The sequence below is a fragment of the Capsicum annuum genome, chromosome 9 (genome assembly GCF_002878395.1).
Source record: "Capsicum annuum cultivar UCD-10X-F1 chromosome 9, UCD10Xv1.1, whole genome shotgun sequence".
In the NCBI taxonomy this organism is placed as follows: Eukaryota; Viridiplantae; Streptophyta; class Magnoliopsida; order Solanales; family Solanaceae; genus Capsicum; species Capsicum annuum.
In genome coordinates this window covers 90,165,347-90,181,775 of record NC_061119.1, presented here as the reverse complement: position 1 = coordinate 90,181,775, position 16,429 = coordinate 90,165,347, and the positions used below count along the sequence as shown (strand labels likewise).

Below are 16,429 nucleotides of genomic sequence, written 5' to 3'. Positions count from 1 at the left end.
ACCGCGCCCACTCCGCACCCCTACAATTGGATCTACCTGATCGTGTCATATTTCTATTTTCTTATCATTCGTTCCCCTTTTTTCCTTTTACTTCAAGAGGCTACATATTCTCATGGAATAAAGCACTCTCTTTCTAAAGGGTTAGACACACTAAACTCTAATTTGTCACCGATAATGAATATGGTAAAATAAGGAATATTTTTTTATTTTTAATTAGAAGTTTTAAATTCGAATTGGAGATATAAAATTAAATTTTACCCGTGAAGTTTTCAGCACCAATTCAAATCAGTTTAGTCAAGTTTTAATATAAATATTTTTCGGGTTACTGTTTGAGCACGAGGACTTGACGCGAAGGACAAGCACTTGAGTCTGTTTTATACAAATCTCATACAGACTCATTTTGTTTGCTGGTCAAGTTGTTTTTGTGCTGCACAAATCACAATGGAGGTGGCACTATTTGTTTCCTTTAGTTGGTTATTAAATTTTTTTTGGATGAGGTGTGAATTTTAAATATTTCTATTTGCTTGTATTGTTGATCAAACTTATTTTGGCTCGTGTTTTTTACCTAGAATTATCAATGAGTGGCAATTTGATTTTTACTAATATTCAAGTAACTCATGTTTGAATTGAATGACTAATTGCCTGTTCTAAAATGTTATTAAACTTTTTATTTTTTATTTTATTATTTTAACTTAATCTATAAAATATTGAATCGCAAGAATTAGATATGTTGGTCACAAATTATATTTGTTCGACAATAATGTGGTTTATTTACAGACCAAAAATATTATGAACCGAATGAAGTAACCAAAAATGGGTTGAACCGATCTAATGTACACCCCCGATTTGATCTGTCACTAATGGTAGGTTTGCATTAAAAGTAGAATAATAGTTGCAGCTTTCAAATCTTAAATTCGGCTCACATAGTAGTTAGAACTTGCAAGGAACTTATACAAGTTTGGACCAAGGTTGAATTAACAACAACATACTAAGTAAAATCCCACAAGTAGGGTCTAGAAAAAGTAGAATATATACATGCATTATCACTACCTCGTAGACAGAGGCGGCTCTACCTCTTAAAAAAATAGGTGGCCGCCTTAGGCCCCCAAATTTGAGGGGCCTCATTTTTTACAATAATATATTATAGATTTTTTTTAAAACAAAATTAAATATTATTTATAGAAAATATAATTTTTTTATATACTGTAAAAGGAAAGAATTATTAGAAGAAGTTCATATATCTAGAGTGTTATATCTCAAGAAAGATTAAATACATTAATTATATTATTACAAAAAAAAAATAATTAGAAAATATCGATTATATATTTTTGAAAATAGTGTTTATTAAAAAAAAATTATTTTTTCTTAAAAATTTAAGACCTCCGTTTGATTTTCGCCTTAGGCCTTTAAGGCCTCCGTTTTATTTTCACCTAAGGTCACGAATATGCTTGAGCCGCCCCTGCTCGTAGAGGCAGAAAGGTTGTGTCCGAAAGACCATCGATCCAAATATGGAAATCCAGACCAACGATTGAGTGAATACATAAAATTTTGTTAGATTACGGGTCATGGATCGCCCATGTGGACTGACCCGATCCGATCCGATCCAATCTTTATTATTTTAATTATCTGATATATGGAAGAAAAGCAGGGAGCAATTTAAATTTTGAAAAAATAGGGAGAACTGTTACTAAGTAACTGTGTATCCACCCAAATACTCCTATACATATAGGTTTCTTCCTCCGAAAAAAAATATACAGATGAGAAAAACAAAATAATACAACAACTAAGAACATCAACAAATTCAAAAAAGAGGCTTTTAGTTTGTGAATCTACTCCATTTCTTAGAGAGACGGAGATTGACTTGGGGCGATTATGTCAGTAGCAAATTCAACACTTCCGCTGCAACAGATTAAGGTACATACACTTTTTTTCTGAATTTGCTATCAATAGCATCAAAGTCAGGTTTAAAAAGCCCTTATCTCGATCAAATATGACTGATTCATATTCTTAAAAAATCTATATTGAAATTAAATGTTGTTTTACCTGTTAGAAATAAATCACGAATAAAGATCGAAGTTTAGACCCGACTTGAATCAATAATTTTACCTTCTGTTCTGGAATAAGATTAGAAAGTTATAAGATCGAATCTGAAATTTTAATTTCAGTTTCATTTTTTTCTTTTCTTCTTCGGATGAATCTGATATATAAAGGAACAGAATAGGTGTTGAAAAAAAAGAGGTCGTATGTGTTGTTACTACCTATGCACAGTTTGTAGGTGAAAAAAGTAACTAAATTGTGCTATTTGATAAATGTGTGCGTTGTGCTATTCAAGGGCAGTGCAAGTTTGTGAAAGAAAGTGTTGTAATGTGCACTTTAATAATAATAATAATAATAATAGAAAAAGGTGGCTTGTTACCTGATCCTTATTATTATTAGTGTTTATGAAAATAGATAAAGTGTTGTGCATTGCATTTTAGTCATTTAATTAAAAAAAATATGTAGCAATTTACATATAATTTCTTTGGAATTTTCTGTTTTTTAGGTAAAATTAACATGAAAATATCTTATAAAGGTGGCATAATGAATCCTTTTAAAATTTTAAATAAATAAGTGGTTGAATTAGACTTGAATTTTTTTTTACCCTAATTTGTCCATAATAATTTTAACAGATTTTGTCTTCTACGATGAATTGTGAAATAAGTGTCACATTGAGTGGTAAATTCATTCTTATTATTTCTTGGTTCCTATTTCAGAAATGGCTGAACGGGGACAAACTCGAATCACTCCAAGTGAGAGTTCTGGATGTCGAGCAAAGAGACAAGGTAGAAGAGCTCGTCTTCGATGGGCATATTTTTGAGGTCGTGAGATCATATGAAATGGTGTCCCCAGGGTGACACAAAATCTGTTACGGAATGAAAGGACTATATGAAGGGAAAGAGAAAAGAAATTGAAAGAGTTCAAGTCTTTTAAGATGTCACCTAACGTTAGTGTTGCTAGTTTTATACATCTGTTTGAAATGAAACATATAGAACTAGAAAACTATGTAGAAATCTCGGATTGAGAAGCATTAGATATATTAGCAAATTCTCTTCGTGATTCTTGAGGCGAGATATTAATTGATGTTTACCACGAGATTTGCCCTAGCGAGCCTTTTTGGTTATACATAAATCCTCTAGAATATTTGTGGAATGAGTTTTATTTTTAGATTGATTTGTAACATTATATTTTTTATATATATATATATATATATATATATATATATATATATATTAAGTTGTTTATCTTTTTTTACGTGAATTTTATTCATTTATTTGAGTTTAAAGCGACTTAATTGAAAGCTATCATCCTAATACACATTAAGAAATTAATTTCTAATTTTGGTCAAGTGTTTAGTTCGTATATGATGATTGGATTCTTAAGTGTCCTTTCGATTTTACACTAAACATGAAACCTTTAGGTGAAATGATTTGCTTAAATGTGTAATTTGCATGTATAATTGATAACATACTTGTGTAATTGTCTCTTAATAACAGACATGGCATCAAAAAATATAATTGTTGACTTGAACAAAGAAAAAAAAACTAAATGGAGACAACTACGACATTTGGAGTCGTAAGATGTGGTATGTACTGGAAGAGCAAAATGCTCTTGAAGGTATTAACTATGTATTAAGTCTATCAGAAGAGGGCAATACTACACAATACAGAAGAGAACTTGAAGCTTATAAGGCTTGAAAAAGAACTGATTCCATTGCACATGAAATCATTATAAGTTCTATGGTTGATGACCTCATACATGAGTGTTAGGAAGTTCTGTGGTTGATGACCTCATACATGAGTGTCAGGATTTTTCTACTGCCAATGCCATCTGGACACACTTGCGAGGAACATATGGGGGTACTTCTGTTACCCGCCTCAGACAACTGACGATCAAATTTGACACTTACAAGAAGTGTCATGATCAGAACATCAAACAACACCTTAGGGTGATGTCGAATATGATAGCTCAACTCAAAAGTGTTGGTCACGTTCTCTCAGATGAGCAGTAGGTTCAGGCGATGATCCGATCTTTTCCCAATAGTTGGGAACACCTGAAGGTCAACTTAACCCACAATGACAATATAAAAACTTTTTCTGATATTGCACGTCACGTTGAACTTGAAGATGAGCAGCTTGGTGCTGCTAAAGCTGTTTCTAATGCCTTTATGGCAGAATCAAGTGGTAAGAACTCTTCAGGATTCAAGCATAAGAAGAAGTGGAAAAAGAACGGGAAGGGTAAAGAGATCGAAGAAGGACCCTCTAAGAAAAAGAACGTGTCAAATTTCAAGAAAGGAAAAAAGTTTTTCAAAAAGAAAGACAAGCGCAAGATGAAGTGCTACAACTGACAAGTTCTGGGGCATTTTGCTCGTAAATGTCCTGAGGAGAAAAAGGTAGCATTTCTAAACGCATCTCTAAGTGCTATATATGTTTCTAGCACTATTTTATTAACTGAATCTTATCCTATGTGGATCGTAGACTCAAAAGCCACCGACCATATGAATCGAGATCTAGAAGCGCTTGTGAAGTTTCGTCGAGTTTCACCTTGATCATGGTGGATCTATGTAGGAAATAATGCAAGACTTGAAGTCAAAGGGATTGACACTTGCAAAGTAGATTTACGTGGAGGCTGGTCTTTAATGTTGCATGACGTCCTCTATGCTCCAGAAATTCGACGAAACTTAATGTTCGTGTCTCTTCTTTTAGATGTTAGTTTTCATTTGTTCTTTAGTCGTAATTGTGTAAGAATTACTCTAGATAATGTTTTTATGATTTTGGACATTGTTATGATCGCTTTATTATTTTAGATTGTAATCCTTCAACTTATGACTATTATGTTGACCGTTGTGTAATGTCATGTTATTCTAGTAATAATTATGTTGATATAATTACATGACATGCTAGATTGGGTCACATAGGGCAAGATCGAATGAATAGATTGGCAAAGGAAGGACATCTAGGTTCTTTCTCCAAAATTGAAATGCCAACTTGTGAAAATTATCTTACTGAAAAGTTTACACGTAAACCATTTGGGAATGCTAAAAGAGCCAAATTCCCATTGCAATAATCCATTCTGATATCTGTGATCCAATGAATGTGAGGAAAAGGACTGGTGCTTCATATTTCATTACATTTATTGATGATTTAACGCGTTTTGGTTATGTCTATTTGATATCTCATCAATCAGAAGCACTTGAATACTTCAAAAGATATATGAATGAAGTTGAGAATCAATTAGATAAAAGTATAAAGGCATTAAGAATCGATAAAGGGCGTGAATATTTATCAAAACAGTTTGAAGAACTGTGTATTGAAAAAGGCATTATCAGATAATTGACTACTTCTTATATACCTCAACAAAATGGTGTAGCCGAAAGAAGGAATAGACTATTGTTGGATATGACAAGGTTCATGATGACGCAGGCAAATTTACCAATCTCTTTCTGGGAAGATGTATTATTAACTGCGGCCTACATATTGAATAGAATGTCTTCTAAATTAGTATCTTCTACTCTTTATGAACTATGGACTAGTAATAAACAAAACTTTAATGATCTACGATCTTGGAATTGTGTTGCATATATTAAAGATCATTTTCGTAAGTTTGGAAAACTAAGTCCAACAGGAAAGAAATATATATTTATAAGATATTCAGAACACTCCAAAGGATATGTGTTCATTAGTGAATTGGAAAATGAAAGTACTACTGGAATTGAATCACGAGATGTCACATTCTTGGAAAATGATTTTGCTAAAATGGGTGAAATAAAGAAAAATGAGCCTCTTTATGAAATGCTGAATTTAGACGATCAAATAACATCGTCGGACATACTTGATAATTCAATGAAACAAGAAATGATTCTTGGTCCAAGTGGGAGTAGTGAATCTCAAAATCTTATTGAGGAATCTGAACTTCAATTATGTAAGAGTACCAGAAAAGGTGTACCTAACGATCTTATGAGATTGAGGATTATGTTTTCTTGGTATCTCCAACAGAATTAGATGAACCTAATTTTGTGAGTGGGGCTTTATCGAGCCCTAAAAAAGATAAATGGATAAAAGCGATGAAAGAAGAATTAGAGTCCATGAAAATCAATAAAGTCTGGGATCTAGTTGACCTTCCTTCTGGGCGTAAAGCTATTGAGAATAAGTGGATTCTCAAAGTTAAACACAAATCAAATGGGTCAATAGAAAGACATAAAGCACGATTAGTGGTAAAAGGTTTTACTCAAGAAGCTGGAATAGATTATGAGAAAACTTTTTCACCAGTTGTGAAATTTACCTCAATTCGATTACTTTTGGCTATAGTTGCACGTTTAAATTTAGAATTACACCAAATAAACGTGAAGACTGCTTTTCTCAATAGAGAACTAAAAGAGGAAATCTACATGGAACAACCTGTAAGTTTTGTTGTAAAAGACCAAGAAAAGAAGGTTGTAAATTAAACAGATCAATATATGGCCTTAAGCAGTCTTCAAGGCAGTGGTACCTGAGATTTCATAAGGAAGTGATTTCATTTGATTTCACCATGATCGATGAAGACCATTGCATCTATGTAAAAAAGTTCAATGAAATATTTATGATTCTTTTGCTTTACATGGATGATATTTTATTAGCTGGAAGCAATTTGGAGTATGTAAAAACTGTTAAGTCATGGCTTTCAAAGTCATTTGACATGAAAGATATGGGTGAAGCAGACTATATATTGGGTGTTAAAATCCAAAGAGATCGTTCCAAGCAAATTTTGAGTCTATCTCAAGAAACATACATAATGAAAATTTTGAAACATTTTTGAATGAATGGTTGCAAATCCATGGATACTCCTATAGCAAGATGTGAAACTTTAAGCCTTGAAAGGTGTCCAAAGACTGAAAAAGAAAAAGAAGACATATCTCGAGTACCATATTCCAGTGCAGTTGGGAGTTTGATGTACACTATGATGTGTTCTCGTCCAGACATTTGTTATGTCATAAGTCTGATTAGCAGGTATCAATCTAATCCTAGAAGAGATCATTGGAAAGCAGTAAAGAGAATTTTTGTATACCTGAAGGGAACTACGGATTATTCACTATGCTATAGTGAATCCGATTTATCCATAAGAGGTTATACAGATGCTGATTGGGCTGGTGACCGATATGATAGAATATCAACTTTCGATTATGCCTTCTTGCTAAATGGTGGTGCAATTTCATGGAAAAGTAAGAAACAAACTTGCACAACCCTGTCAACTATGGAATCAGAATTTGTGGCTTGTGCATCTGCAGTACAAGAAGCTGTTTGGTTGAAGAGATTCTTTGTGCATTTAAACATCGCAAAGAATTCTAAGGGTCCCGTGATTTTATATTGTGAAAGTCAAGCGGCTATCGCATATACTAAGGATCCTAAATATCACAGCAAGATTAATCACATTGATATTAAGTATAACTTTATAAGAGACATAGTAGCAAGCGGAGAATAATTTTACAATACATTCCTACACGAGAAATGGTAGCTGATCCATTTATTAAGACGATATCTAGAGACTTGTTTGAGAAACATGTTATGGCTCTAGGATTACGTTGGATATGATTATGTTTATGTATTGTAGATGACTTGATTATAATTATTATTAATATAAGAATCTTGAATTTATGTTCAATCTCATATGCATGTGAAAATATGTTGTATTAAAATAGTGTGTCGAACAAGTCGTAAGATTGGCTCTCTCACACGAGCAATCGCCTCTTACGTCGAGGAACGTGAATAAAAAAGTTCTACCATAAGATAATGACTTATTTTATAAATCCAGATGTGAGTTTCTGTAAGAATATGGATTTGAGGATTATTAAAGAAAGAAACTCAGGTTAGACATTTAGAGGTGTCTAGACCTAGATCTGTACGATGTTGAATGGCTAAAAGAACAAGACACACACACCAATATAAGGTGAGAATATCATAGCACGTGTTTCATACTATGTGTGCTTTGCGGCCAAAGGGTTAATGGAAGAATGAATCCCTGCTTCTTCATTGTGTGAGACCCTAAAAAGTTATTTTAACTTTTCATTGAAATACCCTTAGACCTTTAACTGTTTCTTGAAGTTTCGATCGGTGTTGCTACTTTAACATGTTACTAATAGCCATGAAAGATTCGGCAATGCATGCATGTCTAGGAAAGCAGTTGATTTGGAATAGATAGATTCGAGTTGAAAGGAAAGATGATTAAAATGAATATATTTACTTGTTTACACAAGCCGGCTATTACACTAACCATATAAGAGTCAAGTGTAATTGTGTATATAAAGTTAATTATGAACTCGAGTTTGCCTCTTTAAGAGGATGAGGGATCGGATAAGTAACTACTGAAGTAGTGAATGAAGTCTGGGGTATTGTGAGTATTAGAATCCTCATATTAGTAGAGAATTTTTTCCACATGTGATTGAATTTCCTATATATAGCTTGTAAAACTTTATAGGTAAAGCTCGTGATGTTCATAGGACGCACGAACTATTTGTCGTATGAATTGGTGATTTGTTGATGTCCTACTGGCTCGGGTAATATCCACCATGTGCGAAGTGGGAGATGTTAGATTACGGGTCATGGGTCACCCATGTGGACTGACCCGACCCGGCCCGACCCAATCTTTATTAATTTAATTATCTGATATATGGAAGAAAAGCAACGAGCAATTTAAATTTTGAAAATATATGGGAACAGTTACTAAGTAACTGTTTATCCACCCAAATACTCCTATATATATAGGCTTCTTCCTCTGAAAACAAATATAAGAATGAGAAAAAATAAACTAATACAGCAACTAAGAACATTAACAAAATCCAAAAGGAGGCTTTTAGTTTGTGAATCTATACTTCATTTCCTAGAGAGATGAAGATTGACTTGGGGCGATTGTGTCAGTAGCAAATTCAACACTTCCGTTGCAACAGATTAAGGTACATACACTATTTTATTTTATTTTTCTGAATTTGTTATCAAATTCTATGTTAGCAAGATTCCATTTCTCTTGTGCTTGCTTGGTGAATACTTTACTAGGCGTTTGGCCAAAAATATTATTCAAAATATTTCAAAATACGTTTTCACTTTATTCCGTAATACTTTTTTGGCCATGAAAATTAAAAACGTATTTCGGAATGAGTTTTCACAATTTTTGATTTTTTAAAAAACACCTCAAGTGTTTTCACTTTTTTTGCGCACAATTTTTTCTCTTACTTTATAAAATAGCACATTCAAAGTTTAAAATATTTTTGAAAATATTATGGACAAGCACAACTCTAACTCTATTTTCAATTTCAAAAATATCAAATAAAGTGAATACGTTTTTGACTTTTTGGCCAAACGGATCCTTAAATTCCTTTCCAAAAGTTGACTCCCAATAAAGGGTAAAGTTCACATGAACTGAGTAATAAAGTACTGATTCGAGTAATGTGATAAATCAACCCGTTTGTGGCCAACTAATTGACAAGATTCGTCGCATGCATTCAAACTCAATTTCAAAGATAACTGACGACGGTATAGTTACCATTCAATAGTATTTCTCTCCGAATAGTATTTGTCCAATTTTGCAGTGTGCACACTCCCGTTATGAGAGTGCAATAACAGCCCAGCTTGACTCTTGACTCAAGATCAGGACTCCTCACAACTCCCACAAATAACAGCACTAAGCAGTCAGGTTGATTGAAAAAGGCAAGGCAAGAAGTTCATGGTTATTCACTACATACCAGCTTGTAACACATTCTTACCTAGTCAAGGTTAGATGTCAAGGCAATTCACTTGCAAACTAAGCCCTTTTGTTTCCGTGGACATGAATAGTACTTGGTAGACTAGACTGGTCATTTGGTTGGGAACAAGTTATCCCGGGATATTTAATCCCGGAATCAGTTATCCCACCATATATATGGGATAACTTATCCCATCGCAGTGGGATCGTTTGATTGGAAAACAAGCTATCCCGGAATTAATTATCCCACCCTCAAGGAGGGATACAATAAACACTACAATCCCAGGATAACAAATCTCAAGATGAGTTATCTCATGCATTTTGTTCCAACCAAACATAGGATAACTCCTCTTCTAAATTAATCCCGGGATTAGTTATCCTTATCCCTCCTACCAAACGACCCCTAAAGCATAAATGATGAGATAAATAATCCCTTGACTAACTAATACCTCTAACCAAACATGGGATAAAATAATCCTACATTTTATCCCGAGACTATTATAACTTATACCTCACACTAGACGTACACAGTGAGAACTGTTATAACATGGCTTCAGAATCTCGATTGCCGATCCTGTGGCTGAACTATGATTTGGTATATCGTAATATATGGATATTTCTTGATTTGACTAACACAAAAAGACCAAAAAGATTTATGTTTACTTTGTTGACAATAGAAAAACATGCCCATTGCTTACAGAAAAGAATCAAGCAGGGCAACCAGCTAATTTATCTCCATACAGACAATACAAGAACACAATTTTTGAGGAAAGAAACCTCCTTGATGCAAACCAAGTGTATTTTTCATGTTAAAATCGTCAGCATTCAAGGTATGGATATAGCTTTACTAAAATAACTAGCAGGAGTGAGCGAAAAGGGTTTATATACTATGCACGGAAGCTGCCAGAAAGCTGAAAATATCATTCCTTGCATCCTGCAGGCACAACTCAAACCCTTTTCTGAAGCAGTTATTCAAAGGAAACTGCAATGGAATTCGATCCATTATACATGAACTATATTCTCATCTGAGTGCAGCCAAGGACCGTTCCTCTACACTTTGTCATTGGAGTAACTTGACGCCACACTTGCCTCTCACTTCCAAGCGTCAGAACATCAACATCAGACAGCAATTTAATGTCCCAATTCCAGCGCTCGGGTCCAATAACCCCTCCAACAATATAGATTTCATCTCCCAGACCTATCATGGCAAACCCAATTCTTCTTCGGAATTCAGATGCTGAAACTACCATCTTCCTTGTTTCTCTTTGCTGCCTGTATATGAGCCAATGACTCATAACATAAAGCTCTCCCCTAACAACAGCCATTGGACCTTGGAGCCAACCGTACTCATGCACAGTCCAACCCTGCTTCACATTTTCCAAAACCTGAACAGTTGACAAACCTTTGTGCAATACGTGAACTTTACCACCAATAACCACTCCTGAGCATGCAGAATTGTGTGTGTGATGGAGATCAGGGATCGGATCCCAAACATTCTTCTCAGGATCATAGATTTCTGCTCTACATATTGATTTTCTACAGTTAGTAAAACCCCCAGCAACAACTATCTTCCCATCGAACACACAACAAGCGAACATGGCTCGAGGCACAATCATAGATGCGCACAGACTCCATTCTCGGGTTACCGGGTCATACGACCATACCTCATCAGTGGCAAAACTACCATCTTGGTCACCAGTCAATGGATCCACAGCATCACTTCCACCACCTAGAACAAACAGTTTTCCAGCAGTAGATACCACACCGAAGTGAGCAAGATGTCTGATGTTTGACGGAAGAACAGGGAGCGTAATCCAAAGATCACGCCTAGGATCGTAAAGCTGCCATAAATTATCAGGGTCAAAGGCGCAGACACATAAAAATTCTTCAGCCGAATTGACCTCCTGTCTTGCCTTAAATAGTTCACCACTTCGAATAGCAGCTCGCCAAGAACGGGAAACAAGCTCTAACTTGGGATGAAGATGAAACGGAACCCGTGCAAGACACCTGAGTGCAACAGCATCAGGAAGCCCTTCAATGAGTACAGACATTACTATCAAGCTTGCATCTACCCCAATAATACTGAACTGACGGTGACAAATCTTCTTGATTGAAAGTCAACTGTAGAGATATAGAAGAGACTTTATAAACCACGCAGCTGTTAGAAAAAAGAGCATGATATAACAGGATGATTCCAACTTCTTAGCACTAAAAATGCAAAATGTCAATTATCTTAGTCCACTGACTCCATGATCAGAGGTCTGTCCGCATTATAATTTCTAAATGTCCTTCCCTTCCCTTCCCAATCTTCATGCTTATCTGGATATGTAGAAAGAAGACAAAAGGTCACCTCTCTCCAGACATTAGAAAGGAGGGGAAAAAGGACCTTTGTAGCAAGACCTAAAACATTTATCATTATGCACTCACACCCCCTCCATTAGTGGTTCGATTTATTGATATCCTCATCAAACACTTATAGCTTATTTGAAGTGCTAATACATGGAAATGGCGCAACAATCTTTCTAGAACACAACTTTCATTTGGAAAAATTAAATTTAGAGACCACCCAACAGGAGAACTAGAAGATTCTCCCATATAATTTCAAAATGCCTCATAAGATCCACATCACCAAAGGCCATGGAAAGCATTTCCATTGTAGTAGCCATATTAGTCGAATCAGTGTAATCTCACAAGTGGGGTCTGTGGAGGGTAGAATAACCACTATCTTAGCCCTACCTTATGAAGGTAGAGAGGCCATTTCTAATAGACCCTCGTTACAAGTAAGAGAGGCCATTTCTAATAGACCCTCGTTACAAGTAAAGCATATGAACCATCATAATACAACAACAATAACAACAACATAGCTGGTGTAATCTCACAAGTGTGGTCGGGAGAGGGTGGTGTGTATGCAGACCTTTCCACTACTTGGGAAGATAGTGAGGTTTTTTCTGATAGACCTCGGCTCAAGTAAAGTATATTAGTAAAAAGCAGAAAAATCAGAACTTCCTGAGCACACAAAATCACCCAATTAAAAAACCCAAATCCCTAACATAAAACAAAAAAATTATATTATAAAACAACAAAAAATAAAACTTGGGTATTTCAAGAATTGGGAAATAACCAATCTTGAAAAACAAACAAACATTTCTACAAATTCCAACAATTAAGTCCAAACAAATCCCAATTCCCAGCTAATTGATACAAAAATTGAAAATGGATAATCATATATACCTGATGAACCCGAAAACCCTGCACCCTTCAACAACTACAGCTGAAACAAGATTATGCACGATGTCTTTCTTGAAAAAAAAAATGTATTCTTGAAAATCAATAACTGGGTGTTATAGATTTGTCTTTTGATTTTGTTTAAAAATAATATTTTTAGATTTATGGAGAGTGTATTGGGACAATTATGAGTGTTTTTTTTTTTAAAGTAATGCGTTTACCTAGGAAGTTAAAAACAGAAAAGAATAGAATTAGCTAGGAATGTGTTGATCAAATCGTCAAGTCAAATCAAATTGAAGAATCAAATTAAATTGAGAAAAAAAATTGACTTATGATTTAATTTGATTGATTTGGCAGTTGAAAAAAAATCGACTATTCTTGATTTGGTTTGATATAAATAAAAAAAAATTGAACCAAACCCAAATCAAACCGACATAATATATGTGTGTGTATGTATATATATGCTAGTTTAGTCGCATATGCCTTGCACGTGTCACGTTTAATTATTTAAAATTAAATAATTTTATCTATTGTGGAGATTTTTAATAAGTGTAAAAGTTCAAATCACTTTTCAAAAATCTTTCACACTTTAATGTAATAATGTAAATATAAACATATACACATATATGTTTTCCAATTCCAAATGGTTGATGGTATCACTTTTACATTTGTATACCTCTTTCCCTTGTTGCCACAGGATAAGAGAGACACATCAATTTAAATCATATTGTGTTACGATTAATTTATATATATAATAATCGTTCCTTATTTTTAAAGTCAAATCTTTATAAATTTATTGATTATATTCTATTACGTACTTAAAACATTTAAAAATCTGAAACTTCTTAATTTTTTCTTATTATAATAGTTTTATATTTATTTTTAGATTTTTCAAATCTTTTTAAATCAAATTTAGTTGATTTAGAATTCTTAAACTAATAAAAAATCATCAGTTGTATGACTTATAAGGAAAGAGTTACCATAAATATATTTAATTAATTTTCAATTCTTAAATTAGAAAAAGATATAGAAGTTCTGATGTCTAATAAGGAATTTTTTTTTACCATAAATACATTTAATTGATTTTTAACTCTTAAATATTAGGATGAAATAGAGAAAAAGACGATTTTGTTTAAATATTAGGAAGAAATAGTGAAAAGGACCACTCTGTTTAAAGCAAGGATTTCAATAAAGGGCAAAAAATTTAATTCACTTTTCTAAGGATATTCACACTTTTAATATATATATATTATATATATATGCATGTATATAATTTAACTTTTTATACATAAAATATTAATTATAATCTACTTTTTAAATACTTTTTAATTAGTTTTATTAATTTTCAATATATAGAAAGTACATATATATATATATATATATATATATTCATATTTGGGCCTTTAAGTTGTAATATTTATCCATTAATTACTAATAAAATGATCCAATATAAACTTAAAACCTAAAATTTTTGCTCTTCATCTTATTTTTTAGTTTCAAGAGAGCTTTTCGCTTCTCAATTTTTCATAATTATGATTTTTCATTAGCGCATGAGTAAAAACATACTTGATCTAAACTTTAAGCACAATATAATTGTCAAAAATAAATATTATAAAAAAAACTCGAAGAAAACTGGAAAAAAAAATGAAAGAGCCGACTATAATCTAAACCGAGAAAACTGATTTTATGTTGCTTTGATTTGGTTTATAGTTTTAGTAAATCGACATAATTGATTTAGTTTTTATTCAATAAAAAATCTAACCAACCCGACCTATATACACCCCTAGAATTAGGCATGATAGGATATTCCTATTCCATCAATTATGTCATTGGTTCGGTTTTCTACTATGAACCAAGGGATAATTTAGTTGTCCAAGCAGGGTACAAAAACTACTATTATAAGGTGAGATGAGTTTGTTACTTTCCAATAACTAATTTTGAAATTGATTTTAAGATGAGTTCATTTCATATTTAATTTATATAAAATTTTAGAATAATTTATCACAATATTATAGTGATATTTTTGTTTCATATTGAGAGAATTTTTTAAATAGAAAAGATCAGATAGAATCTAGAAAAAGAACATAGCTTTTAAAATGTGAACTTATTAATTAGTTTATACTTGTAGGCTATAGTTTCGATGGAATAGCAATTTTGAGATAATTTATGGAGTGAATTTTTAAATTAGGAAAGATTAAATGGAATCTAAAGAAAAAGAAAGTAGCTTCTGAAGCGTGAGCTCATCAACTACTTTGTACTTGTACGTTATAGCTTTAATGGAAAAACAATTTTGTGATAATCAATTTTAAAATAATTAATCTCGAAATAACGTATTTCCTAACCAAACGTGCCCTAACTGTTATTGAGAGTCTAAGAGCCATCTTTGGGTATTTGGTTATTCAGTGTGAGAATTTATTAATCGAATTTTAATATGGATATTGAATATTGAATAAAAAAAATTCTATTATGACATTTTATGACATATAATTAAATATAATTAACTCAAAAATATAATAGAAATAAATAAATGTAACCTCGGTTTGCTCGATCATAAGATAACTTATTGCCTAAAAACTAAAAATACATTTTAATATTCTTTGATCTTCAAATTGAAAGAGATTAGATTTTCACACTTAATTTATTTTATTATTGTAACTTTTCTAAAAAATTCTTGAACATCTTATTATCCAAAGACTTGGTTCTTAGTTAGTTACATCCATCTAGAGAAGAAAATGCAAGATCCCTTAAATTATGAGGAGAAAAATATTTTCATCTGTAACTTTGCTCAAAACAAATATCATTCTCAATTATGAAATAAAACTATTAACAAAAGAATAGAATAGTATATGTTAATAAGAAAAAAATTGTATATACAATTTGTCAAATATATGTACAGTTAATTTTATGTTATGGTAATAATAATTTTTTATTCTTACGTTCATTCTTTATAGTAATATAATTTATAACATCATATTCATTGATTATAATAGTTTTCCCTTATTTAAGGTACTTACAATATTAAATTAATCACTATAGTTAGTTTAATCATTTATTTCTACCAAGTATATTGATGTATCATAAAATCATAAATGTTAGATTTAACATAGAAAGGAAAAGCACACATTTTATTATTGTTTATAAGCAAAACAACAGTATAACACTCACTCTATGAAAGAGAGGTCATTATGCAGTAGTAAAAGAGGGAAGAGTACACAAAAAAGGACCATAAAAAAGAAAGTGAAAAAACATCTTTTTTCCCCGAACTTGTCATCACAACTCACTTTATCATTTAAACTTAACTTTCGTTTATTTATCCCCTTAACAACTTTCAAATGAATTAAATTCCTCCTTTAACTGAAAATAAAAAAAAAAAAAAAAGAGCGAGTAAATTTTTTTTTTAAAAGAGCACTTTATTATTATTATTATTATTATTATTATTATTATTATTATTATTATT

At 32.3% G+C, this 16,429-nt stretch overlaps 1 protein-coding gene and 1 long non-coding RNA gene across 2 annotated transcripts; one reads left to right on the top strand and one right to left on the bottom strand.

Moving 5' to 3' along the window:
* Window positions 1-8: 8 nt before the first annotated feature.
* LOC124887349 lies at window positions 9-3,204 on the top strand. The gene is made up of 2 exons (XR_007044911.1): window positions 9-1,914; window positions 2,754-3,204. It is a non-coding gene; the product is annotated as an uncharacterized LOC124887349 (long non-coding RNA).
* A 7,184-nt stretch (window positions 3,205-10,388) lies between these two features.
* LOC107842581 (F-box/kelch-repeat protein SKIP30) lies at window positions 10,389-13,209 on the bottom strand. Its single transcript, XM_016686513.2, has 2 exons — window positions 12,979-13,209; window positions 10,389-11,868 (listed from the first exon to the last, which is right to left on the bottom strand). Exon 2 carries the CDS (start codon window positions 11,796-11,798, stop codon window positions 10,761-10,763), a length of 1,038 nt encoding a protein of 345 aa, XP_016541999.1. The 5' UTR covers window positions 11,799-11,868; window positions 12,979-13,209; the 3' UTR covers window positions 10,389-10,760.
* Window positions 13,210-16,429: the final 3,220 nt, after the last annotated feature.

Bases quoted from the DNA above. Each gene is read 5' to 3' on its own strand.
- LOC107842581 (XM_016686513.2), bottom strand. From the start codon at position 11,798: ATGTCTGTACTCATTGAAGGGCTTCCTGATGCTGTTGCACTCAGGTGT.